General features: G+C 48.3%; 1 protein-coding gene across 1 annotated transcript in view; it reads right to left on the bottom strand.

Annotated features, from left to right (window-relative positions):
- Positions 1-25588, bottom strand: part of Tmc3 (transmembrane channel like 3) — a 38395-nt gene extending 12807 nt beyond the window's left edge. The window contains exons 1-13 of the mRNA XM_004623487.2: positions 25444-25588; positions 24120-24266; positions 19784-19859; positions 14130-14211; positions 12009-12115; positions 11198-11296; positions 10979-11121; positions 9701-9848; positions 9147-9190; positions 6093-6240; positions 4702-4811; positions 1616-1694; positions 531-776 (exon numbers count right to left, since the gene is read on the bottom strand). Of these exons, the coding sequence (XP_004623544.1) occupies positions 531-776; positions 1616-1694; positions 4702-4811; positions 6093-6240; positions 9147-9190; positions 9701-9848; positions 10979-11121; positions 11198-11296; positions 12009-12115; positions 14130-14211; positions 19784-19859; positions 24120-24266; positions 25444-25532 (1518 nt within the window). The 5' untranslated portion in view covers positions 25533-25588. The remainder of the gene's footprint in view (positions 1-530; positions 777-1615; positions 1695-4701; positions 4812-6092; positions 6241-9146; positions 9191-9700; positions 9849-10978; positions 11122-11197; positions 11297-12008; positions 12116-14129; positions 14212-19783; positions 19860-24119; positions 24267-25443) is intronic.
- Between the last annotated feature and the right edge of the window lie 406 nt (positions 25589-25994).

Below are 25994 nucleotides of genomic sequence, written 5' to 3'. Positions count from 1 at the left end.
CCACCAGGTGCCATGGGCACAGGGAGGGGCTGCTGGCCCATACAGGTGCTCGGTCAACAATGGGGTTGAATTTACATTTCATAGTTAAGGTCAGCATTGTCCCAAACAGGGAAGAATCTGAAGTGTGAGGTTCCGGACATAGGAGAATCATGGCTGTGGGACACAACCGCCCACTTGAGAGCCTCTACCCAAGTTTAAGTAGCAAAGACGAAAGGCAGAATAGCTAAGGGCACAAATTTTGGAGAAGAGTCCTGGGCTTGAGTCTTTACTCTGCTCATTACTATTTATGCCTCTTAACCACCCATGCTTCAGTTTCCTCACTGTGCATGTGGTGATAACAAAAGTCTTATGAGGACACCATCTAGCACATGGACAGGTCTTTATGCTGATTGTCATTAACTTTGAGACCTGGAAAAGCATAAGCCTCACTAAATTTTACTCTGTTTTCTAGAAAACAGGGACAATGATGCCTCAGAGGGGAGGGTAAGGTTGTGGATGTGGACAGGCTTCAGAGGGGTGCAGGGAACCACCTGGCCCACGTATGTTTCCCAGCACTGGCCTTGCAGACTCTGGTTGTGGAGCATGGTCCTGTTAACCTTGCTGAGCGGCACCGCATATGCAGCGACCCTTGTGTCATCCAAGGCCTGACTGCCATTTCTCGCTATTCCTGTTCCAGACCCAGGTGTGGGCCATCTCCCTTCTCCAGAGGCTGCCTCAGTGGCAAAGAAGGTGGCAGAATCCACCAAAGCACTTGTGTTGTTTTTTGAGACTCCTTCCTGTGGGAGGAGAGAAGAAGGAAAGGACAAAAGAAAGAACAGGTTGTCCACGTGTTTATAAATGCAGACCCTCAGGGTCACCACACCAAGGAGACCAATGCATTTCTTGAGAATAATCTCTCTCTCCTCTCTCTCTCTCTCTCTCTCTCTCTCTCTCACACACACACACACACACACATCAGGGTACACAGAATGTAATAGATATATAGTATCAAAAACTTCAAGGTGACACATGTGTGTCACCTCATGAGTGTCAGGCAAGGATGACTACCCCATGTCCATGAGGAACCTGCAGCCTCATAAGTAGGAGGTGGATGTTCCAGGCCATGTTGATAGGTGGTGAGCAAGGACCCAGGTCTGTGTCAACGCATGATGTAGCTAAAGTACTCTGTGTGGTAAACCACCCTCAAAAATCTCTTTCTTACCCAACTCCTTGGAGAGTCCCCCAAGAAGAGTGGGTTGGAGATGGACACAGAGCTCCCCTGGGTTGAACTTGAGATGCAGGTGGAGCTGGGGCAGTGGGTGGGGCTGGGAGATGACTGCTCTCTCCTGACTGCTCAATGAGTTCCCTTCTCTTCCTGGGGTCATTTGCAAGAGCTTGCTGGGAGCTTTTCCTGATGGATGCAGGGAAACAGTGTAGTACAGTGGACTCAAGAGCCCCAGGTCTTCATCCCAGAACAGGCACTTGCTGGCTGTGGGTCTCAGCCTCAGCTTCCTTAGCTGGACACTGGGCTAATTTTTCTGACCTTACCTTTAGCTTAGGATGCGAGCTATGGAGCTGTGACCCTGTCAGCGATGGTGACCCTGGTGTGGGGGAAGTGGCAGAGGTGGGCACTCACCTGAGTGCTCATGCTGTTTACTTTGTCCAGGAGGGCGATGATCAAGCTGTAGAGATTTCCCAGATAGAGCACGAGGACCCTGAAAATCAAAAGCCCACCTTGAGAAGGAGACCTCCACATCCAAGTCTGAAGGCCTAGGCCTACCACAGGGTTCCAGACCTATGGCACGTGTGCTGCAGCGGGTGCACAGAGCCCTCAATGTTGTCATGGGAGCCCTCCCTGTTGTCACGTGAACTGAGTTGCCCCAGCAGCCCAGCAGCAGAACAGCTGTTGCTCTAAAACCTTGGTATTCAGGCTTAATTGTAGTGTTGGCAATTCTCGATGTGTCTTGGGTTGCAGTCAGTGCTCTCATTTTTAAAAAGGTTTGCCTTGCTGTTCTAGACTGTCATGGAAAAACCAAGTGCTGGCTTCTGCACCCCCACCTGGCCTTCCTTAGATTGTTGAGGGGCGCAGAAGTGCAGAATTCCAGAATCCACCCTGTTCTGGGAGGATGTCTCAGGGGCTGGGATCCTCTATCCTTCCCAACGGGCTTCGGCCGGGGTCTGTTCTTGGGTCTGAGTTTCAGAATGTGCGGCAGAAAGCTTGTGAGTTTAGGAAGCAGCTCCTATTGGGCCCCTGGAGCACGTGTCTGCACATTTTCCCACCTTCCTGGAAGCCCTGTGATGCTCATGGATATTGACTCCTACTAAGGGGACAAGGGAGCAGAAATGGACAGAGCAGCTTGTTATTGCTCAGTGCACAAGGTCCCAGGGAGTCGGGCCTACACTTGGGACCCCAGCACCTTGTGTCTGTGGCTCAGGTCACACCTCACGAGACACAGGAGATCTTTGGGTGTCGCTACAGTATGCTGGTTACTGTGAGTCCCTGGAGTCCACTAGTCTCCATTAGCCAGTGACAAACCTGGTGCTGGCTGCTCTGAGTTGGGAGGTTTGGAAATCCATGAGGATAGCCCAGGAGGGGACTTGAGCCTGGGAAGGAGGCGACTGGCTCCATATGTGTTACTGGGACCACCATAGCAGGCTGAGGAGCACTGGTCCAAAATCAGTTGGTGGGAAAGAACCTTTTTTTTTTTTTGGGTATATGGTCTCCCTAAGCAGCCCGGAATTCATAGTGATCTTCCTGTCTCAGCCTCCCTAGTGCTGAGATTACAGGCCTGTGTCACCACACCTGGTTCTGGGGTTAGCAAGGCATGCAGTATTGGGGGATTGAACTCCTGTCCTTGTGCTTGCCAGGCAGGTGCTTAGAGAGCCAAGCTTCTCCTATCCTGGAAAGAAGCTCGGAGGAAAGAATGCCACTTGAAAGCCGGAGTCTGCTGCCACCAGAGGCCGCCTTCTGCTCTTCAGGGCTGGGCCCTGTTTGTGCACAGGCTGAGGGTGTCTCCAGGGCAGACTGGGGCTTTCAATCCCTACTTCCCCACAGAGCTACCCCAGGGGTGCTGCCTGCAGGCAGGGCACAGTGGGTGCACCTCTCGCGGATGCTGCTTGGCAATTCCCACTGCACTTTGGAAGAAAGACTGGTGAGTTAAAGCAACTGAAACAAGGTGCCTGCTCCTGTTACCAGAGTCAGCCCTCCTTCATCCAGGCCGAGCCTCTCCATGCCTCTGTTTCTCCAGTTTTGCACGTGAGTAATGAGGCCAATCTGTGTAATAGGATTGCTGTTAGACCAAATGCAATAATGGAATTGATTCCACCCCATGCCTGCCCGGAAGGCAGGAGCTGAGGAAGGCGCTTTGCTCCCCCTGGAGGAGGAGATGCAGGGCAGAGCAGAAGGAACCAGCTAGATCTTCACCCTAGGTCACCTGGGCTGTGAGGTCTGGGCCAGCCACTTGCTCTTTCTGACTTCTTCTTCTTCTTCTTCTTCTTCTTCTTCTTCTTCTTCTTCTTCTTCTTCTTCTTCTTCTTCTTCTTCTTCTTCCTCTTCCTCTTCCTCTTCCTCTTCCTCTTCCTCTTCCTCTTCCTCCTCCTCCTCCTCCTCCTCCTCCTCCTCTTTTTTTTTGGTACTGGGGATGGAACTCAGAACCTTGTGCTCACCAGGCAGGCACTTATGCCGCTGAGCTATGTCCCTGGTGTGGTTCTGTCTTTTATCTTTGAAATCACGTTTTAGTTTTGGGGTTTGGCAGACTGAAGCCTTCAAGCCAGCCTTAGCCTCATCTAGTTTGGTACATAAAGTTGTGTTGGAATCCAGCCCTAGCCTTCTACTTTTGTATTGTGTGGCTACAACCTTAAAGCTTAGCATTGTGAGAGACATACGGGTAGGAGCCATGTGATCAAAACTATTTAGTCTCAGGTCTTTTGCAGAAAATGTCTGTGGATTCCCAGTGCAAAGAAGTCTTCCCAAAGTGCTTGGTGGCTGTCAGCTCTGGAGGACATTATTAGGCCTCAGGGGAGAAAACATGATCAACTGGCTCTGCCACCTCCCACTGCCACTGTGAGCTAGAGACTGCTAACCCCACTGGCTTTGTTAGGAAAGGGCTACCGCCGTGAGGGGCGTGGGTCTTTCAGGGCCAGGCCCTTACTGGAAAAGATAGTACTGTTCTGACTCCTGTGGTTTGGCTGGGATGTCACTGCAGCACAGTATGTAGTTGTGATCCCCTTTCTCTGCCATAGAAGAGCCTGACAGCCCTGGAAGCCTCTAGTGTCTTCCAGAAGAATCTATGCTTCAGGAAATACTTAGTAATGCACATACTACTCCACTTGGGTCTAGAAAAACAGTGTGAGTCTCTTCTCTCTTCAGAATCAAACCATCAGAGGAATTCAGCAACAAGGAGAACCACATACGCATCCCACTGCCACCCCTCTCCTCCCCTTCCTTCCTCCCCTCTTCCTCTTCCTCTTCCTCCTCCTCCTCCTCCTCCTCCTCCTCCTGTCCATTGCCTGTGAATCTGATTTTCTGTCCTCTGCATTCTGGCTCCCTTATCTGCCTTCTTTATTCTCCCCCAGGGTACCCCACTTTTCTCAAGTTACACCTGCAGATGAAGCACTGGCTAAGTGTCAGGAAAAGAAGATAGTCAGGATCTGGAGGGTCACCTGTTCTCACTGTGAGCGGCAGATGCCAACCCGTGTGGGCTTCTCCCGGCATGTGCCTACCTCGCCAGCTGGAAGCGCAGCGTGGTCCGGGGGTGGTACATCTCCAAGGCAGCAATGAGGTCAAAGGCAGATGGAGCCAACATGGTAACAAGGGACACCACCACGCTCACCTGCAAGACAGCACTGCTGAGCCCTGTGCTACCTGCTCCCACAGCCTCATGCGCCTCCTCTGGGTCTGTGAGCCCCTCCAGGGCTCGAAGCTCCCCCCTGCAAGCCTCCCCAGGGAGTGCTGATTCTCTGTTCCCTAAGGCTACCATATGTTGGCCCCTATAAATTGCTCTTAAGAACTTCAGCACTCTGAGGACACTCAGATGCCAGCAGGGACTTGCTGGCATCTGCCACATTTATCAATGACCACCTCATCTCATTTACACTTCCCTGCCCTGGGCGGAAGAGGAAAATAACTGCAATTATTACAAATAGAAAAGGAAGGCCAAGGGAAAATTTAATATTCTTTTTCTATAGGGAAGATTAATTATCTGGAGAATTATGCCTGGCTTTTGTTTCTTTGTACTCATGGCAAAAGAAAGGGAAGTTTTAGCTGATGCACAAATGTTTCATCTAAAATAATAAGTAATTTTTAGTAGGTCTTTAAAAATCTATGTATCTATATAACATTATATACCTCAATACATCCTACTCATTTAACGTAAATTAGAAAAAGGTAGAGGAAATGTCTAACAGTGACAGATTTTGATAAATTATTATACATCGATAATTATGTATCAGATAAATGGGTGATCATCTCATTGTTTACATTCTTTGCTTTTTAAATCCTAAGGGACTATTATTTTCATACAAGAGGCCCAAGAGGTGGTTGAATGTTATGTCTGCCTTTCCAACCTTTATGGATGAATCAGGCCAATTCTTCCAAGAAACGCTGTTAAAATTTGGCGACTGTCCACGCCCTTCCACTTAGCCACTCTCTGTGGGGTGGCAGGTTGTCTAGAAAATGAGCTCTTCATATGCAGTTCACTCTGGGAACGTTGTTTGTAATTTAGAAATAAAAAAACTGCCATGTGTCTGGTAGCGACACTGGTGCCCATCCTGGACCATAGGTCTGCTTTTAGCGCGCACATCAGCAGGAGTCAGGTTGGAGGCCCGGCGCGGGAAGATGCGATCAGCGAAGCCCAAAGCCCAGAGGGCCAAGGCGGCGGGCAGAGACCCAGGAGAATGCTGGTGTGTGTCTTCGAGACTGTCAGAGAGCTCCCCTGCCGAGATGCCTAAGGCACTTCTCCAAGCGTTGGCGCTGCCTCCTAAAGCCCTGTGCTCCAAGCCCTCAACCAGAGGACTGACCTGTTCTCTAGGGCCGTTCCTGCATTACTTAGGAAAGAGGCAGAGGCCCAGCTGCCTCTCCCACGGGGACCCGCGGTACCTAGAGTCCTGGTTACCTCATTCTTTTCCCACAACGTCAGCTCCTTCTTCGACTGCTCTAGCTTCTGAGACCGATCCACCACGAAGTAGATGAGATAGATGCTCCCGGCCAGGGAGAGCAGCACCAGGATGTTGGCGATGATCCTCAGGCAGACGGTCACGGCCCTGGGGGTGGGGGGACAGGCTTGGGGTGCTCAGAGCACAGGGAGGCCCAACAGAGGGGCATAGAAACAGAGGCACTCCCGATGCTGAGGGGCCCTGAGGAGCCAGTGCCCCCTCCTCACTTTCTGTGGGATCAACATGAATTATGCATTACACCAGGCAGCAACTTTGGGCTTCAGACAAGGGAGCACTGGCTAGAGAGGCTGAGGATTTGGGCTTCAGCTCTTTGCTACTTAAGCTTGAGTGCAGCCCTATCCATATTTACATTTAGGGAGGAGGAAAGGATGGGGGAGAGGATCCTGGAGAGAACGACTCTGCCCATTCCTCTGCCCAGTGCCTCTGATGTGGGCCAGGTGTCTTTTTGGCAGTTTATTAGCTGTCTTCTCCCTCCAGAATGTAGGCTCAGACTTTTCCATCATTTTCAATCCTGTATCCTGAGCTCTTTGACTAGGCCAAAGAACTTCTGGGAACTCTGTATTTGCTGATGAACAAACAAATAAAGCAGTAGCTCAGTGACCACGAGTTGGGGCCTGGGATTCATCCCACTCCTCAAGGGGTTTCATGCCTCACAATCCTGGCACAGTGTAGGCAGATCCCAGAGCCAGCAGTGTCCCAGAAGCTTCATGTAACTGAAAGGCATCTGCTTGGTCCAGCATAGGGGGATACCCGACCAACTCGGGCACCTGATGTGAAGACACCGTCTGCTACCATTGGCCTGCCTGAGCCCGGCTCCTCTGATGGCAGAGGCCTAGACATGGGCCTGACTGCTAACAGTGGAGCAGGGAAGTGACCTCAGGAAGCAGGAGTATGGTCTGGGTCCTGAAGCAGGAAGCTGAGCTGTCAGTGCAGGGTGTAGGGGAGGGGGCTGTGGCAAGATGCTACTGTAGGGCCTGGTGTTCATCCCCTTCCCCGTGCTCCCTGCCTGCTGGCCACAAGTGGATGAGTGTCACTGAGACCAGTGGGTTTACTTCAAAGTGGCCAGGGCAGCCAGCACAAGGTACAGGAGAGGAGCCGCCCCCAGTGGAGCCTACCTAGCCCCACTTGGCAGGAAAGTGGGGAGGTGGAGCATGTCCTGTCTGCTGCATGAAGTCCTCCTCCTGGGGACCTAACCTCCTGGTCAGTCACCATGCCTCCCTCCATCTATGTCTTAGCGCTTCATTTGCACAATAAAGGAGCATCATCCAAGTGATATGGCAAGCGTCAGGTGAAAACAGAGCCATGGCGTTAGAGTACACATTATAGCTATAGTCCCAGGCTCTCATGGAAGGTGCTGCAAATCAAAAATCACAGAACCCTTGAGCTGGGGTGATAGCTCAGTGGTCTAAGCACCTGCCTGGCAAGCACAAAGACCCAGGTTCAATCCCTGGTACCACATACTGTACTGGCCCTGGCTGTGCTGTGCTGGCCACCGAAACAGGGTATGGTGGCGCACCCCTTTAATCTCACTGCTACAGAGGCTGAGACAGGAGGATCACTATGAGTCTAAACTGTATTGCAAGACCCTGTACAAAAGAAGACCAGCCAAATAGCTCAGCGGATTATAGCTCCTGCTTAGTCAGATGCAGCAGCTGGGGTTCAATCCCTGGCGTGCAATGCCAGCTCTGCCCCCAGGGGTGCACTAGATGGCAATTGAGACGGGGTGTGGTGGTGCGCACCTGGAATCTCAGCACTTGGGAGGCTGTAAACAGGAGGATCACTACAAGTCTGATCTATGTAGTGAGACCCTGTAGACCCTGTAGATCCAAAAAAAAAAAAAAAAAAAAAAAAAAAATTGGAAAAAAAAAAAAAAAAAAAAAAAAAAAAATCACAGAGCCCTGGAGATAGAAAATGCTGAGAGAAATCTTTAGTGCCAGGAGGTGTTCTCCAGTCCCTTCTCCTGTAGACCACTCTGTCTTCATTTCTAGGTCCCATCTGGGGGAAATGTGGATCCTCCGGTGGCTGCACCAGAAAATGCATGCTGGGCCCATGTGACGCTGCGGGCCAAATGCTCACTACACCCATTCTCTGCCTTTTCTGGCTCCTGTTCCCGTATGTGGCACTCCTGGAATGTGCACCTATTTCTTCCAGAAGATGAAAGGGTCTGAATATTTGGGGACTTCAGGTGATTCCAAGGTGGGCGATGACCCACCCTGGCCCAAAGTCTCATCTTTTCATCCCATAGGAGGTGGGGTGCAGGTCCAGGCGGGTCCCGTGTCATGGGAGTCCATGACAAAGGAGGGCAGGGATCCCTGCTTTCTGATTTCCTGTTCCTGTGGCTGAAGTATTTCCTCAATTGTCTTTTTACCTCAACTGTCCTCTGCATGCTCTTTCTGCACAATGGACACTGACCATGAGTGTGAAGACCCAGGAAAGATCTGAGAGGAGAAAATGTGCTCTCCCAATGACGACAGGACCTCACCCAGTGCCAGGACACCTGCCCTCAATCTGTCCTCTGGTGGGAGGGCCTCTGCCTCCTGGCCCAGCTCTCAGGTCTCCTGAGGGACCTCACACCCAGGTAAGCCCCCCGGAAGGCTGTTAGCATGAACTGGATGCTATTTATGTCTTATAACTTTGGAGATATTTTTTCTAAATAAAATTAGTTCCAGCAGCATTCATATGTCTGCTTCATTTAGCAAATAGAAGTTGGCACCAGGAATACCTGTCTTATTATCTAAGTAAATGAACAGGAAATGGTAAGCTTCAGGGTTCCGAGCCTTGCCGCAGGACTCATGGAGAGAGGAATCACTCCGAAATGCCACTACGGAAAAGCCATGGACTCCCACAAGCTGCGCTAGTACAGCAATGGAGATTGGAAAGAAAGAAGAGCGGCTCAACAATTATGAAAATATGGCCCAGATTGTCTGGGTAATGGCAGTATCAAATTAAAACACAACTTATCAATAAATCCAGCATGTGGAAAAAACACTCACAGGTTTTTTCTTTTCTTCTTTTCCTGTTCTTCCAAGATAGCCTCCTGTAAAGAAATACACCGGCAGCATTTGAAGCTCAGCATCGGGCTGGGGAGACAGCTCAGTGGAATAAGTGTTTGCCTGGCAAGCGCAAGGTCCCGAGTTCAATCCCACCTTCCACTGTGCATCAATTTGTCCAGTAAGCTTCCACTGATATAAGTGAATTCAATATCAATGATCTGATAACCATTTGAGGAAACTAAACTAGAGATTGGGAAAAGTGTGGTACCTCGATGTACTAGATTAAAACAAAAACCAAAAACTAGGGCTCCAAGTGGCCTGTGGGGCCTAGAGTAGCCCATGGTTATGACTGCTTTTGATCACATGGACATCTAAGTTAAAAAATAAAAACCTGTGTTCCATTGGTAATTATTTATAGCTTAGGTACACACACCATGGCAGTAACCCAGTAGGTAAATTGACAAACATATACAAACTGAAATTCTAAAGGGATGGAACCAAAACAGCAAAGAAAAGCTGTGGTGCTCCTCCCTGTCCCCAGCCCTCCTCCGCACCCTGATGCTGTTGACCACGGCCGCTGTCTTGCTCTCCGCGGCCTCTGGGTTCCCGATGAGGTAGTCCCAGGCGCAGAACACCCGCCAGCAGAAGGTGTAGTTTTCACTGGAAGCGCTGGCCAGGCTAGTGCGGGAGTTCTTCGCCATCCTGCAAGACAGGACTGCAGAGGTGATGGGTGAGCCCCGGGACAAGGGTCCACTCGAGGATGTCACCCCACGATGGCCCCAGGAGGGGACATTGCAGTGCCTGGGAGTTGGAGAGGATAACAAGGTGGTCACATGCTGGGCGGGCCTGTGCAGCTAGCAGTCTCACAGGTGTGAGCTGCGGCATCATGGTCCCCTCTGTGACTGGGGAAGAGTCCATCCCTTTCCCTGAAGTGTCCCCTGAGCCACATTGCCCATGGTAACTACCCCTGGGGGCTCTTTCAGGGGTCTTCCCTATATGCATGCCATAATCCTTTGGATACTGTATTTGAAAGCAGGAGTCTGGGCTGCTCCTCCGGAGAAGCTGTCCCTGTGCCTTGAACCATTTCCCCTAAATACAGTACCTTAGTACTTTGAGCTCCGTATGTCTTCTTCCAAGTTTGCTCTGCTTTGCTTTTAAGCTGTCGCATGTAGTACAGCATTTGGGCCTTCCAGGTGGGGCCCTCAGGCCACAGGAGCTGATGGGTTTGCTTACTCTATGTATTTTTCTCCCAAGCACCTCTACCTGCACTTGGCTAATGCCTGGGAAGTGGGGTCTCGGTCGCCTGCATTGCTTGTGCTCCTTAAGCAGAAGCAAGGAGGCCTGCCGGGAAGGAGCTGAACCAGCCAACTTGCCCATTTTACAATCAAGGCCACATGAGGGACTGTGAAAGGCTGTAGGACTCACAGTGCTGTCGTGTGTATTGTGCCACCTCTCCGGGACAAACTTAAGGTGCCTGCTGCAAGACAGCACACACAGCCAAGATCCAGCATGACCTGGAGTCAGGCCAGGAACATACACAGACAGAGCACGGAGCCCTGGCTCTGGTCCCCTAGGTCACATTGCGTGACTCCATTAGCCCGGTACTGCAGTTTTAAGATTAGGTAAACTGGCAAGTGTGTGGTGCTCGTGTCTCTCCACATCCACCCCAGGACCTGGCCCTTGGCAGTGGGCGAGGGGATGAGCTGCTTACGTAGACAAGGGCTGTCTGGCCTGTAAAATGCATGCAGAGGTGTCCTTAACCTACAGGGCCACTGACAAGATAGCATCCAATCACACACAACACAAGGGCTTGAGAACCTGAGCAGTCGTACTTTTTTAAAAGAATGACAAAGCTGTAAGCAAACACAGCCATCCCCACCAGGAAGTAGGCCAGGGGCAGACGGTAACCAGCTCGCCCGATCCTCCTCTCCCTGCCGTAGTAGCCGTAGAAGAGGACAGAGTACTGGAGGTAGCCCTGTGGGGACACCATACCAGGTCACTTCCAAGAGAGGACAGCAGGTCCCCGCCCCTCCTACATGCACCAGCCTCACCCCGAGGGACCAGACGGTGTCCAGGTCGTGGGCGGACGCAGCCTGCTCTGGCGGGATGGTCTTCCTGGCTGTGCTTCCGAAGGGCTGGCCTGCGATTAGCTGGAGAGAAAGGGGGCATCAGTGATCCCTCCTCTGAGGGACTGTGCAGCTGCAGCGTCCCTGCAATGCCTTCTGTGATGTCTTGGGGTGGGCTTCTGCTTGCTCCTATAGACGGAGAACTCTGCACGGGCGTGAGATTGCCCTGGGCCTGAGCTCTCTGAACCTCTGTGGCTCCTGCCAGGGGATCTCGGGGTCCCTGGGTTCGGTGATGGCCCCGGAAATGACGGCCCTGCTGTCTCAGTGAGGATGGAGTTTATCTGGGTAGGGGATTTTATTTTATCTTATGGTTGGCAAACTGGCACAGAGGCTCAATCCTGAGATTCATACAGCTTGAGATCCAAAGGGGGGTTTGGTATGTATAAGTGGTGAAGAAGGAGGGAAAAAAAAAGAAAAGAAAAAGAAAAAGAAGGCTTGGGGACAAAAAAAGAATTGTGTGAAATGTATGTCTCAGTTTCTGTAAATAAATTTTGTGGTGCAGTCCACACGCCCTGGCCTGTGTATGGTCTACTGCTGTCTTTGCAGCGCTGCAGACTGGAGCAGGTGACAGAGACTGGCCAGCTCCTAGGCCCGAAATACTGTGGCGCCCTGCGCAGAGAAGCGTGCCCACGCATGCATCACCCTTCCCACAAGGGCAGCGAGAGCGGGCGTTCGTGCTGCTCTAACGTCTGTCTTGAAGGAACAGGCCTTTTCTCTGTCTAGGAATAGTTCTTACCTCTGGAATGACAATGAAAGCACCTGTCATAATCGTGAGTACAATATTAATCCCAAATAACCATCTCAGGAATATGAAATAGGAGGCCACACCTGACCCAAAATGACCTAAAGAAAGATAAAATAATGAGAACAGTTGACATTCAGTTCTTATAGTGCAAGAATATTCCAGAAGCAACCCTATAATTATTCCTATATTAGCAGGGCTTAAGGAAGAATAAAATTAGTGATGGGTGTGTTCCCCCTAAGGGTAATTTAGATGGACCAAGAGGCCCATGAATATTTAGGACTTCTGTATACAGAAAAAAATTCTTCCTTTACCAACAATACCATTTGATAGTCATTTCCTTAATGAACTATTTATCTAAAATGCTCTGTCGAATTTATTTTTATTTCATGATTGTTAAAAAATAGTATCTTTTGAGAATCTGATATGTTTCTTTTTCATTAGACATCATTTTGAAAATTCCAATGATTTATCTTAGGATCTTTTATCTTAATTTCAAGATACAACCAGTTTGTTGGATGTTAGCAAATTGGGTGAAGGCCACAGGGTGGGTAGGGGGAGTTCGCCAGCTTTCTATATACCTACACTTGCTCTAAATTAGAGGAAGAAAGTGCATAATTTCATTTAAATACTTAAAATTGTTTTCCTAGTGGTTGTACAAATTTCAGATTTATTTTTTGTATATATAATTTCTTATCTATGTTTAAAACACATAAGGAAAAATGCAAACGAAGTTAATATTTATGACTAAAATGTAAAAAACACATTGTTGAGCGCTGGCCAGATAGCTCAGTGGACTAAAGCGCCTGCTTAGGCAGAGCACAGTGGCCGGGGTTTGATCCCGGGCATGCCGTGCCAGCCCTGCCCCGGGGGCAGGCTGAGACAGCGATTGAGATTGGGCGTGGTGCATGCACCACTTGGGAGGCTGAAAACAGGAGGATCACTATGAGTCGGATCTATGTAGTGTGACCCTGTACTCAATACAAAAAAACAAAAACAAAAAAACAAAAAGAAAACACATTGTAAAAGGCTAAGTAATCAAACAGCATTGCAGAACTCAACTGCAAATCACAGGATTAGGGAAAATCTGCAGGTCTGGTAGCAGTACTTTCTTCAATAATTTCTTATTACACTTCTATAATTTTCTCTTTGAGGATCAAATCACTGACATTTTCCTTAGTTCTTTCATGGTTTCCACTTGTAAAATTAAACACTTCATGACATGTTAAAATGAAAGAGCTACTCTTTGAAACGTTTGCTTCAATCGTTCCAGCAGTATCGATGGGCTAATTTTGCCAGATTCTGATAATCATGATGTGCTGAAGTCCACGAATATTGCTACCTGACCCCAAGTTTTTGCTAATCCTTATTTGTAATTCTTGAGTTACGTAATGTTGTTTAATTACTTAACCTTTTACATTGTGTTTTTAACATCTCAGTCATACAACTTCATTTGCATTTTCCTTATGTGTTTTATAATTACTCTTCTGGCTGTTTTCTTCCATTAATCTTTTATGAACATTTTAGCAACTTCTGAAAACAACTCAGAGACTTTTATTAGAATTGCATCAAACTTATGAATAGGTTTTGAGAAGTCAGCACTTCCAAATCTCACAGTGCTTCAGAAGATTTTTAAATTCTGAGGTCCAATTTTATAGTTTTCTTCATCTCAGAATTTCTGTTAAATTTGTTCCAGATATTCTGTACTGTGTGTGCATGTGTGTGTCTACTTTTGTGTAACTGTGCATGTGATTTATTTTTCATGTTCTCCAAATGCTTACAATCATTTCTCTGAAAGTGTGGGCCTCCTTATTTGTATTTTGCAGCTTTCCACACTGCCTTCTTATATATTATCAGTTTTTAACTTCATCTTTTGGAATTTGTGTGTCTGACTGAATGAACAAGGTGGAGCAGCCGGTTTTGCTCCCTGGGAATGCAGAAAGACTGGTGGGGCCAGCTCCTGTCCTGGTGGGGACAGACAGGAGTCTCCCATCTCCCTGGATCTCCTGTGAGGCTGGACATACCCGGCTGTATGTATGAGCACTGGGACAACCCAGACCAGCTCAGACTGTGAAGTGGCCACTAGTTCTGCTTTTGCCACATGAAAGTACTTACTCTCAATTTTCTTTATCCTCATTTCCCAGGGGATGAAGATGACCACAGAATTACAGGCCAGACGAGCCAACTTCCGCCACAGCTAGGAAGAAAGGGCCAGTTAGGGACAGTCCATCAGGAGGAAAGAATGGCTGGTGGCACTAGGGCCTGTTGGGGGTCAGGAGGCTTTCAGAGGTACCCTGGATACCTCTGACAGTGGAATTCATGGCTGTCATTGGCTCTAGGATCCAAGTGGTCCCCAGCTTCTTTGGGTACTGTCCAGGTGACCACACACCTGTGTCAGGGCCTGAGCCGCAGAGTGTGGGTGAGGTGTGTATTGTGTGGGGTCTCGGTTTACATCCTCCCTACTGATCCTGAAGCAGAGACTAGAAATAGGGGAATGGCGTCCAGAGGCACACCCTAGACCTTGCTCTTAACCTGAGGTAGCTGGGGGAGTGGATCCTTGCTAACAAGCTCTCAGGCGATGACACCTGCCTCTGCCTGAGCACTGAGAATCTAGTTCCTGCCTGAGGATGAGCTCCACCTCCGCAAGCCCAGCGAGCTTCCAGGCCTCTTTCCTGGCTGAAGCCTCTAGGGTTAATGAGGCTGGAAATTTGTCCTGTGGGCTTAAGGAATGCAATTAACAGTTCTTCCCCCCCCCCCAATAAAACAAAATGTGCTCTGACACTGGCTCTGCTGTCCGACAAGATTGACAGGTTGTGTGTTTTAATATACAAACTATCTTGGTTTGTGTTGGAGGCAAATAATTTCATTGCACAAAGGGCTGCAAATGTGATAAGTGCACTCTGAGCTGTAAGACAACCCTCAGCCCCAGAGCAGACCCGTGAGGTAATATCATTGTGGCCGTGTCTGCTTGGGCCAGACGGCTGCTGTCAAATAAATGAGAGTCAGAATTTTACCAGAAGTTGGCGTGATATTTTTTGCATAAGAGTTGAGAGCCAACTCAAATACAGGCCCTGTCATGAAACCACTGCACAGATTCTCTGTGGCTCGTAGTAAGTTGCTATTTTTCACCACGTTTCCTAGCACTGGCTTCTGGTCTCTGTTACAATGTCTGTCCTGTCCCACCTTGCACTACCTTTATGTCGTACACCTGGCTTATCTCCTGCAGTGCAGAGACCCAGACCATGGTTTTCTGATCCTGGCTGCCCAGCAAGGACCAGAGCCATTCACGCTCAAGCCTCTACTGATGAGGGATCAGGGAGCCTCTGGCCTGCGCCAAGTCCTAAAACTAAAATACATGGAGAGGGCGGCCAGAGTTCTAAGCCCAGGTCCCTCCCTGTCTTACGACGTGCCGCTGGAGCAGTCAGTTTCTTTGCTTGGTATGCTCTTTTGTGTCTGCATAAGGAAAGGTAGAGTTCAGCTAGTGGCTTTTGGGGGACTTCTGCTTTTGGCAGGCCACTTGTGCTGGTGGGAATGGCCCGGTCTGCACTCTGCCTCTGGTGCTAGAGAAGCCCGGCCTCCAGGCTGTTTCCAGAGCCCTGGACGGAAGGAGCCCCAAGGCTTACTTCAATAATGAGTCTCCATTGGCTTTGTCTGAAGGAGTTTCTTAGAGGCAAACCTGATAGAAAAGCATGATTTTTGGTTACTATTACTCAGTAAGGTGTGGGGGAAAATGTCATTCGTCTCTCGTGATTGGCACCACATCTCCATAGCAACAGCCTTAGAACTTTATGCAGTAATTAATGACTTTAAAAGCAGATCAAAAAACAAAGCAAAGCAAAAACAAACTTGCAAGGAATAGGTCCTGACTGTGAGCTCATGTTACTGAGTTTCGGTAATTCAGTTTGGTAAATTATTTTTGTACTAGGTATTGAGTTTTAGTAATCTTGGTGAGTTATTTTGGTAGGGAACTTACTGAGCTTTGGTAACTTCTCTTGAAAATGTCAGTTCATTCTTTCATCTTTGGAAAGTGCTGTAAGTTCACCTGGAATAAATGTACTCTTATAACACATGTGACTGTCCTGGCAGCTTGAGTGGGGACCCAGGTTGCAGCCGCTGTAAGAGCAGACAGTAGACAGGACTCGTGGTGTTTGGGCTGGGGCAGGGCTTGCCTTCAGCCAAGGGAAGGCAGCTGGCAACAAGTCTGTGCCACCTTGGAGCAGTCCTCTGGGCTGCGGAGCAAGCTCTTACACGTGAAATACCTAGCTGGAAGGCCACACTTGTCCCTGAGACTCAAATGCAAAGGAACCAGCACTCTAAAAATAGTCAATGGAAGGAGGTAGTGAGGCAAGCCAGTGTCCACCTGTGCACTGGCAGGAGCTGGGCACTGCTTAGAGGAGCAGGCAGGAGGACAGAGGAAACCTTGCAGCCAGCAATGGCCCAATGGGCTGAAGCATAGAAAGGAAATGGATTAAAATTCAAGAGTAGTTAAAGCCACCATTGTCATGTATCAGGAAGGCCTGGGATGAGCAAGGGATGTACCCAAGGCTGCCCTGGTGCCAGGGTAAAAGTGCGTGGACTTGGGGCAACCCATGAGAAGGGCAGTGGGGCATAGAGAACATGTGGAGAGCAATTCCAGTCCTGCATGGAAGAAGGGCTCCTGCCAAATTGTGCCACAGGGCTGTTAGCATCCCATGGGAAATGGAAGACATGGGATGTTAAACCCAAAGGGTTCTTTCAAAGCCATTTACCTAGAGCAGGGAAACATCTGTAGAAAGGCTGGCTGTCCCTGCCTTCCGTTCCAGGGCCTGGGGTGGCTCTTGTGCCTCGGTGACCCAAAGTCTCCTATTCCCCTTACAACAAAACACAGAAGCGTGCAGGTGCCAAAGGTGGACCATCTACACCCAGAAGTCAAGGTGCAGGAATCGAGGAGACTTCACACGAACAGAAACTCCAGATGGAAAATGGGCTTCGGGCTTCGGAAGTTGCCCTGTGTCTGGAGCGATTCCCGAGAGAGGGGAAAGGAGCTGTGCCTGGGTGGTGCTCTAAGGCCTCAGCCACAGAAGCCATGCAAGAATGGAGGAATAGTCACTGAACTTTACTATTTGGGAAACAAAGATTTTTAAAACTAAAACAATCCAAGGGCTATAAACAGAGACAAGACTCACTGAGCTATAGGCAATATAGGTTGAGCTATAGGCAATAATAAATTGGCTAAAGTGGTGAGCGAGGGCTTTGCTTTGACTTTGATGGCATTTCCATAGGCAGAAGAGCAGTTGTCACTAGGTCTGTCCCAGGGTCCAGAGAAAGACCTGGCCCTGGGCTGAACCTTCCTGGGTTGAGGTGTTTCCTGCATGGTCCATGGTACTGAAAAAAATAGAGTGCCCTGCCTGTGAGGCACTGCTGAAGAGTTTTGGGCCATCTCTAGGTAGGGAGGAAGCTTAGAACACTTTCCTGGGAACCTGAGCATTGTGAAGTTGCTGCTCTACCCACGCTGAGCTTCCAGTGGACCTTTTCACATGGTGGGACATGTCACAGGCTGTACACAAGTCAAGGGGCTCGTGTTACCTTGGGAAAGTCTTCCCATAGCATTTCACATAGAAAAACAAGAAAAGCGTTGGCAGCATGTGTGATTACAAATGCTGATTTTGTTTTATATGCGTATTTCATAAACTCCACCAGAGTGGGGCCAGCATAAGGAGCCACAGACGAGTTTGGCAGGAAGTAAGGAAGATTCTATGAAGAGTAAGAAGAAAGAATGACAGGGCAGAACATTGGCAAGTTTTTGATACAATTTTTCAGACATGTAAAATTTATGACATTTTAATTTTGTTTCAAGGAAGCTTATAGATGAATCATTTTTCTGTTAAACTTTTGAGATATATAATATTCAGTGATTATAGAGCTATTAGGAGGCTAATAAATTATTTCTTGGGAATGATAATATAAATTATCAAGGCTCTTGAAGAGTAATTTTAAAAATATTTATCAAGAGCCAAAAAACAGATCATAGTCTCTCTCTATTATAATTATAGTTCTAATTTAACCTAAGAAAATAATTTTAAAAAGAGGAAAAGCTATATTTGGCAAATATACTTTTTACAGGATTATTAATAATAATGGAAATTTAGAATCAATGAAAATACCCAGTAGCAGGCAACTATCCCATTAAATTAATATACACTTATCAGATTAATATTAAGCAGCTATTGAAAATGGTGAATATAAAAGATATATAGCAACATGGAAAAATCTCTGTGGTGTTAAGTGAAAAAAGAAACACAAGAATTTCTGTAATTACTATAAGGTGAAAATTGCACACTTATGCAGTAACTGTCAAATGAGGTTTTTTAAAAAGATGACATTGGGATAGGAGGGGGAACAGAAGAAAGAACCATCCCCTTCTTTTTAAAAGTCCTGTGCCCTAGCCTTCCAAGGTCAATTAAGACTCAGTATATATGAGAACTTGTATTGTCATGTCATGTAACTCAGTGGTGTCCCAAATTTTCTGATCAAGGAGATTATGGAGCCAAAGAGGAAAGTGATCGATGATGTAGAGTGTGCCTAAGGAGAGTCACATGGAGATAAAACATTCTCTCAGGCTTTCACGAGAGCACACTGGCCAAGCAGTGGCTGGGACTCATCCACATGGCTGACACTGACAAGGGTTCTACAATCTGAGGTACAGGATCTCAGGATAAATCCTGAGGGGATTTCACTGACCTTATCAGATCCAAAAGCTATAACTTTTGTTGCATAGGTCTTGCTTTATCTTGGTCTTAGCCATCCAGGAGAAAAGTATAAAAACGAAGTATAAGAAGTAAAGCCATGTTGTTATGTTGAGCTGTAGGGGACCCAGTTCAACAATTCTGACACTGCCAGTCAAGCAGAAGACTCAGTACTATTAGGGATTACTGGACTTTTTTAGAATATTTTTCTGAGTTAACACACCTATAATATTCAAATAATGGAACTAAATAAAAAAGGGAATACAGATGAATGTCCATTTTGTATCTGTGTATTCAAAATGGTTAGGATAGATACATAATTACATTCTCTTAATATATAGAGGGATTTGGTGTAATAGTGTTTATAAATAGGATATAATGTCCACATCTTGTACAGCAATTAACCACTAGGAAGAATGTATGCAATGTGTTTATTATTGGAACTGTCCTACCAATTTGATTTGAAACTGTCTCATTGCTATTTGTTTCTCAATAAAATTATGGAAAATAAGACAACATTAAAAAAAAGTCCTGTGAAATGTCCTTATAGATAGATTATTTCAGGCAAAACTATTTTTTTTTCAGTACCCGGGATTGAACTCAGGACCTTGCGCTTGCCAGGCAGATGCTTATTCTACTGAGCTATCTCCCCAGCCCCAGATCATTTTAAAGTGTGTTACAGGTTAGCTTTCAGTGACTACTTGGGGAGAAACACTGTCAAAACCTCAGCGCTGTGTTACAGAAGCTAAGCTGGAGGGTATCCACAGCCCTTCCACCGTGAGGGATACATACAGGCATCAAGCTCCACAGGGTTACAGCGCAGGAAGTCGTACATTTGTGGACAGCCCTCTCCTGAGGCACAGGCTTAGCCAGGGCCACATGACTGGTGAAGTGTGGCAGCTAGGACTGAAATCCAAGTTTTGGACCCTGAAGCTTTGGAGCCCAGCCCCCTGCTCTGAGCTGCTGATGGCTGAGCTCACACCCCAGGGGCCCAGGCAAGTGCAGTCCCAGGAAGGGGGGGCAGCACCCCAAATGGTTCTTTACCTCTGCACCTGCTGCTTGGTAGCCTCGAGTCCTGGTCAGCCTCCCTTCAAATTTCAGCACAATCTCCTTAGCTCGTCTGAGGAAAGAAAAACATGGAGCTGGGAGCACAATTTATCACACTTGAAATTTTTTTTTTTTTTTTTTTTACAGACTATGTGGAAGTGCAAGAGGAGTCAGTCATTCAACTAAGTTAGACAAGATTGTGTAGGAGAGAGAATATCACTAGGTTTCATTTCCTGACTTTGTTAGAAATTTTTTTCTTTAGATGAGTGCCCCTGTGATCCCAGCACTTGGGGAGGCTGAGGCAGGAGGGTCATAAGTTGGAGCCTGGGCAAAGAGACTCTGCCTCAAAATAAAAAATAAAAAGTGCTGGGGATGTAGCTTAGTGGTAGAGTACCTCTGGGTTTGATCCCAGTTCCACACACACAAAATTATTTAACACACACACAGATGACCTTATCCAAAGTGGTAAATGCATAGCGGTAGTAACTACAACTGAATTTCTTAAACTTCTTGAGGTTGGCCAGGAATCACTAGCTTTGGAAATCTTGTCTCAGCCTCTCCACTTAACAACTCTCTTTTTTCTGTTGGTTCCTCAGAAGTGGAAATCAGACTAGCTTCAGAGAACCTGCTTCAAGGAATCGGTGGTGTTGGGTTAACGGGAGGAGCAGGGTTGTGTTCACAGAGCCAGGCACAGCCTGGCTCAACCACGCCACCCACCCACACACCATTTTGTGGAGTTAACCTGGTATCGTTATCTAAATGTTCAACCCTGAGAAATGGACAGGACCCATTGGGAATGACGGTTAAATCCACAACTCCATGAGCAACAGGGTTGGGCTGAGGGGCAGCGCCATGGGACAGACTGCAGCCAGCGACCCTTGGAGAAGGGCATCTCCTTCGGGTAACCTCACTGTGCCCCAGCCAGTGCAGGGGTCCTCCTGAGGCTTTGCTGCTTTAGCTTCAGTGAAAGAACTCAGCTCTTCTGTGTGGGCCGATTGGCTATTTCAGCAAATTCTCCCTTTATGGTGTCCCTGTGTGCGTACCCCAAGCAGACTCCCTGTCACATGCTCTGGTAATGAGTTCCTCCTTCACACTCGAAGGACAAGTCAGCTCTTTTTTCACTGCACAACCTAACAGAACACTGGGGTTTGGAGCTGTCTATCCACTCTCTGCAAAAACCCTTAGTGCAGTATGTTATGGTCAAACAAGAGACGGAGGTAAGGCTGACATCCTACCTTACATGATCACCGCAGGAAGGCGATCTTAAACTTCCCTGCCTTCTATGACATCTGAAAAAGCCTAGCAAAGTCAAATAAGGACACATTTTGCACATCTGTGATTCTTTCCTGCAGATGTTTCTGCACGCCTGTTTTGAGTTGGACACTGTAGAACAGAGAAAGGCGTGACATGGAGTCACTGCTCTGGAGGAGCTCCTCGCTGGGTAGGATAAAAATGATCTAAAGATAACATGAGCAGGACAGCGTGGGCCTGGACAGCACTGTGGCATCGGGGAATTAGGGTGGGTGGGCCTCACCCGGGTGCAGTCACAGCAGCGGGGCAGTCTATGTGACCATTCCCCTCCCTGCAGGGGAAGCAAGAGAGCTGCTCCGACCTGTGTCTGTAAAGGCTCTGTGTCCCCTGTGCCTCCCCAGTGAACCCATGATGAACCTCAGTGTGTCCAATCAGGGCTGTGCTGCTCTGGCAACTTTCAAGGTGACAGAGGAGAGGTGTGTGTCTCATGGGCTGATGGATCGACGTGCTTGGAGGGCAGGCTGCCCCTGGAGAGCGGCGCCATGGCCAGCCGCACACACGGCCGCCGTCACCCGGCTGGAGCTCTGGCCAAGCGGCACAGCCCAGCGCCATGGCGGGAGGCTTGGCTGGTCTTTTCTTTCCAAGGTGCCTGGACTGAAAAGCAATCATTTGCTGTGCTCTGGCATCAAGGTGAAAAATTATTCCGACAGCGTTGAATAATGTCATCATCATTTCTGAATGATTTTTCAAGGCTCTAACAGAACAACTGCTCTTTTAATATCTTGTATATTTGCATCTTGTAGATTGAGTGCTGCAACGATCCCTTGGGTGGAGTTCCTGTGTTTCAGTACAAGAGATACTGGACATGGGGTCAGAAAGCAGATGGTAATGGCTTTAGTTTAGCACTCAGAACCCTTGTGCTGCTTGGGCCGGTCTCTTCACACTTCTGAGGGTCCCCCATCCCACCTAAAATGTGGACATAGTGGACAGAAAATCCAAAGGACATCTTCGTGTGTGTTCTAACCCTTCCCCACCTCTCCTGGCTTTGTAACCATGTCAGCTCTCCTAATTAACTGCCTACCCTAATGATGCTTATAGAACAGCCCATGCCAGACCAGACAGCCTTCAGCTCCAGACAAATAATGAACTTCATGCAAACAGGAGACAGACCAGCAACCTCAGACTAAGATAGACGCCCCGAGCCCAGAATGGTCAGTTTTCAGCTTCCTCATCCTCTGCGTCTCCTGGATCCCCCACGCAAACCCTCCCACTGTAGGACAGCTGCTGCTCTGGCACTTCTGAGCCTGCGGCCCCTCTCAGGGCTTCATCTCAATAAAGCCCGTGCCTGCCAATGTTTCTCTTTTTCTCTTTTATTCTTTTAGTCTACCCTCACAGATCAGACATGGTAGACGTGGAAGGCAGATAAGGGAGCCTTCTGAGGGTACAAACACTGCTGTCTGTGGAGCTCAGTGTTGCAGCCATTGGAGGGGCAGGTGGCACCTGGAGGAGTGTGGCTGCTTGGACATGTGCGAGAGGAATAACGGGGCGGGGAGAAGCCCATGCTGAGGAGGCAGTGGTCTGGACAGAAAAGAGTATGTGGCTGGGGTGTAGAAAATGGTGCAAAAGAGCAGCACAAGACCTTGGTCCTGCCCACACAGGTGCCCAAAGTGCACCAGCGGGCCAGTCAGGGCCACTGTTGGCTGCCACTTACATCAAGACTGTCAGTCTCCCTGACCAAATGACCAAGACACGCAAGGGACAGCACTGAGCTCGCACAGGGCTCAGCCTGTTTCATGTCCTCATCGACTACACCCAATGCACGGCCTCCAACTCTAGATCTCAGAAGAATTAGCTCGAATGCATGTTTAAAATGCTGGCAAAACAATACGAAATTGGCAGTACTTGCTGCATTGTATAGTGTTGTCTTTCAATTAGTTGCTCATACTACCAGCTATATACATGCAAAATTGGAAAAAGAAAGAAAAAAAGTTGTAAAAAATTAAGGAAAGATAGAAGAGAAAAAATAGAAAAAATACAAAAAGTATTTTGTTTAGTGAAATTCTATGTCATTTGTAATTTTTTCTGTTTTAATATTATTTTGTATTCTCTCTAAAAATAAATTCTGATGCTGGCAAGCTGAGGCGAAGCCCCTGGCTGAACATGTGATTATCATACACAAGGCTGCCGATTAGACCCCCAGCCCTTCCGTACGGAAAGAAGCGCTGACCCTGTCCCACAGTATGGCTCAGGAGGTCAAAGGGCAGAACAGGGTTTTCAGTTTCTAACAGTGCCCAGGAGTCCAGCAACTGTCACTGTTGCACACGCTGCCCTGAGAGAGAAGGACGACTCCTCACCACCTCGGCAGCTTGGAAGAGAAAGTTGTCAGTATTTAGACGGAAAATGAGTCAGGGTTGGTGGCTCATTCTTGTCTTCACAGCACTCCGGAGGCTGAGACAGGAAGGACTGTGAGCTGCCTAGCTTGTGCAATGTGGTGAGGCGCTGTTGTAAAGAAAAATAAAAAGGGCCAGGGATGTAGTTCAGTGCACAGCCCCCGAGGTCGATCCTTCCCTAGCACTGAAAGGAAAATTACCAAATGGCTAGAGATTGGTAGAGATGAGATTCAAATTCAGGCAACCTCTTTCAAACCCTGTAGCCTTAATTATTATATAGCCGGGCTCTCGTAGGACTCTGAGTATCACAATAACCGGGACTTCTTTAGAGATTCTCTCTCCCAAGGAGGCAATAACAAGGAAGCTAAAATACCTCTTTCCCCTCAACCTTGGCCTCTTGTCTCTTGTGAGTTTACAGAAAATATTAAAATCTAGTGTTTGGAAAGGAGGTGGAAAACTAGAAAACTTTGCTAATGCACACATTCAACCTGCACACTGATACCATACACTGAAACACACACACACACACACACACACACACACACACACACACACACACACACGAACACCCTCTACCACCTTAGTGACATCTCCAGGCAAGGACCAGATCTTTGATCTCTTGCTGGGGCAGGGCATAGCCCTGTGCCGTGAAGCTTCTTTACCTCAATCAGTCCCTGAGACAGAGGCCTCACCTCAGTGCCCTCAGCTTCTGTCCCATGGTCCAGGGTCTGCAGCGAATATTTGCCATGAGATCCTTCTGGAACTGTATGTTCTGGAAGATTTGTTCTGGGTCACTGCTGTCCCCTGTTTCATCAGCATTAAAGCTGTCATCCAAGTTACTAAATGGATCAGGGCATTAAGGAGGAAATCTGATTAGCGGAATTGCTTCCGGAAGTGATCATCTTTCCTGGGGAAAGTTTGACAGGGTCATCTTTGTGAAGTGTGTGCGGGTGTCTGTGTGTAGGGCACCTGGGGGTGGAGACCGCGCAGCACCGGCAGACCACTGGGATGCATTCAGTGGAGTCTACTATTCTGATGATCAGGGAAGAAGAAAGGCTTCTGAGGACAGAGCAGGCTATTAGACGACAGCAAATCAGACAAGGAAGGGGTCACTTCTGGGGGATTTTACTCTTGAACTGCAGCGATCTTGGCAGGTAAACAGTTTCCTTCACGGGCTTATTGAAATATTTGTATAATTTGAGAAGCAAAACTCCTTCTTGCTCCCCAACTTGGAAGGTAAAGTCAATGAAAATCAAACTTCTGTCACCCCGAGACGCCTTTCTGCCTGTCCTCTTAGGTTTGTTTTAAACCCGAGATGAGGAGGGCAGAGCAAGGAGGCTGTTGATGTGAACAAGAAAGTAGCTGGGCAGGTTCTTAGGGGCAAAGCGTTCGGGGAGCTACCTACTTTCTGGAAGAATGACATTTCTGCAGGTGGCAACATTTATTTCCAGTAATACTTAATATTCTAATCCTAATGCAACTTTTTCAGGACAGATGAGTATTCATCTGTGGTTATTAGAAAAGAAAAATATTTCCTGTGTTACTCTCTAATCGGGGTTGCTTTTGCTGACCCCGAGAACTTTTTCCAGGTTCTCCAAAGGAAAACGGAGTTTTTATTCCTTAAGGAAATGTTCATTAGAATCACGTAACAAACTCAAATAGCTTTCTCACTCGCTCCCACCTGCTCGAGCCTTTTCTCCCCGCAAGTGCATGTGTCGTGAGAGATGGTGATCTGAGTCTCGTAAGCAGAGAGCTAGAGCGAAATCTCTAGGAGGAGTTGGCCGGAATTGTCCGGCTGGGGGGCAGGGCTCAGGAGTCCCGTCCTCCCGCCCAGAGGGAGAGCGGTAGCCACCCCTTCCACCGGCACTGCTGAGGTTGACGCCGCAGGTGTACAGGACCCTGAAGCCACAGGCTTCTGAAGAGGAGCTGAGCAGTGTGAGGACACTGTCCGCGGCTTGGTAGCCCACCTTCCCGCGGCTGCCTCCTCTGTCCCACTAAGGGAGGGATTCTGCTTACCTGAGCAGCAGGGATTCCTGGTAGAGGTAGCGCTGGCTGGCGTTTCTCCGGATGCCTCTACAGCGCTGGGATGCCTTGGAGGGCTTCATGGGAGCGAGATGCCTGCCCGTAGCCCGCAGGGGCGGCGGGGAAACTGGGAAGCCGGCAGGCAAGGCAGAGTCTGTTCTGACTCAGGTTGCTAGAGCCTTAGACTTCGCCACCCCTTGTCAGCAGCTGGGGCTGGGCGGGCGCAGGAAGGAGCCAGGAGGCTGACTCTGCATAAGTAATGTGGAGGGGACGCAGCACCGATTGGCTGGAGTCCTGGCAACCAAAGGTGAGACTTGGCAGGTGACACAAGGATGCCTTGTGCTGCCCCAGGAGCTCTCTCTGCGACTCCCATGCCCAGGCAGGCGTCTCTGGTGTGCAAAGCACTCCAGTCTCTAGCTGGCGTTCACAAGTTCTTTAGGGAGGAGGGACACAGCTGTAGCATTGTATTTTAAAAAATCTTTTTCCTTAACTTAAAAAAAAGTTTGCAAGAAATCAAGTCTATAGAAATGTTGATAATAATAGGA

This window comes from Octodon degus, unplaced genomic scaffold, assembly GCF_000260255.1.
Source record: "Octodon degus isolate 3935 unplaced genomic scaffold, OctDeg1.0 scaffold00002, whole genome shotgun sequence".
Classification (NCBI taxonomy): Eukaryota; Metazoa; Chordata; class Mammalia; order Rodentia; family Octodontidae; genus Octodon; species Octodon degus.
The sequence above is the reverse complement of the archived record's forward strand: the minus strand, read 5'-3'. Positions and strand labels throughout refer to the sequence as shown.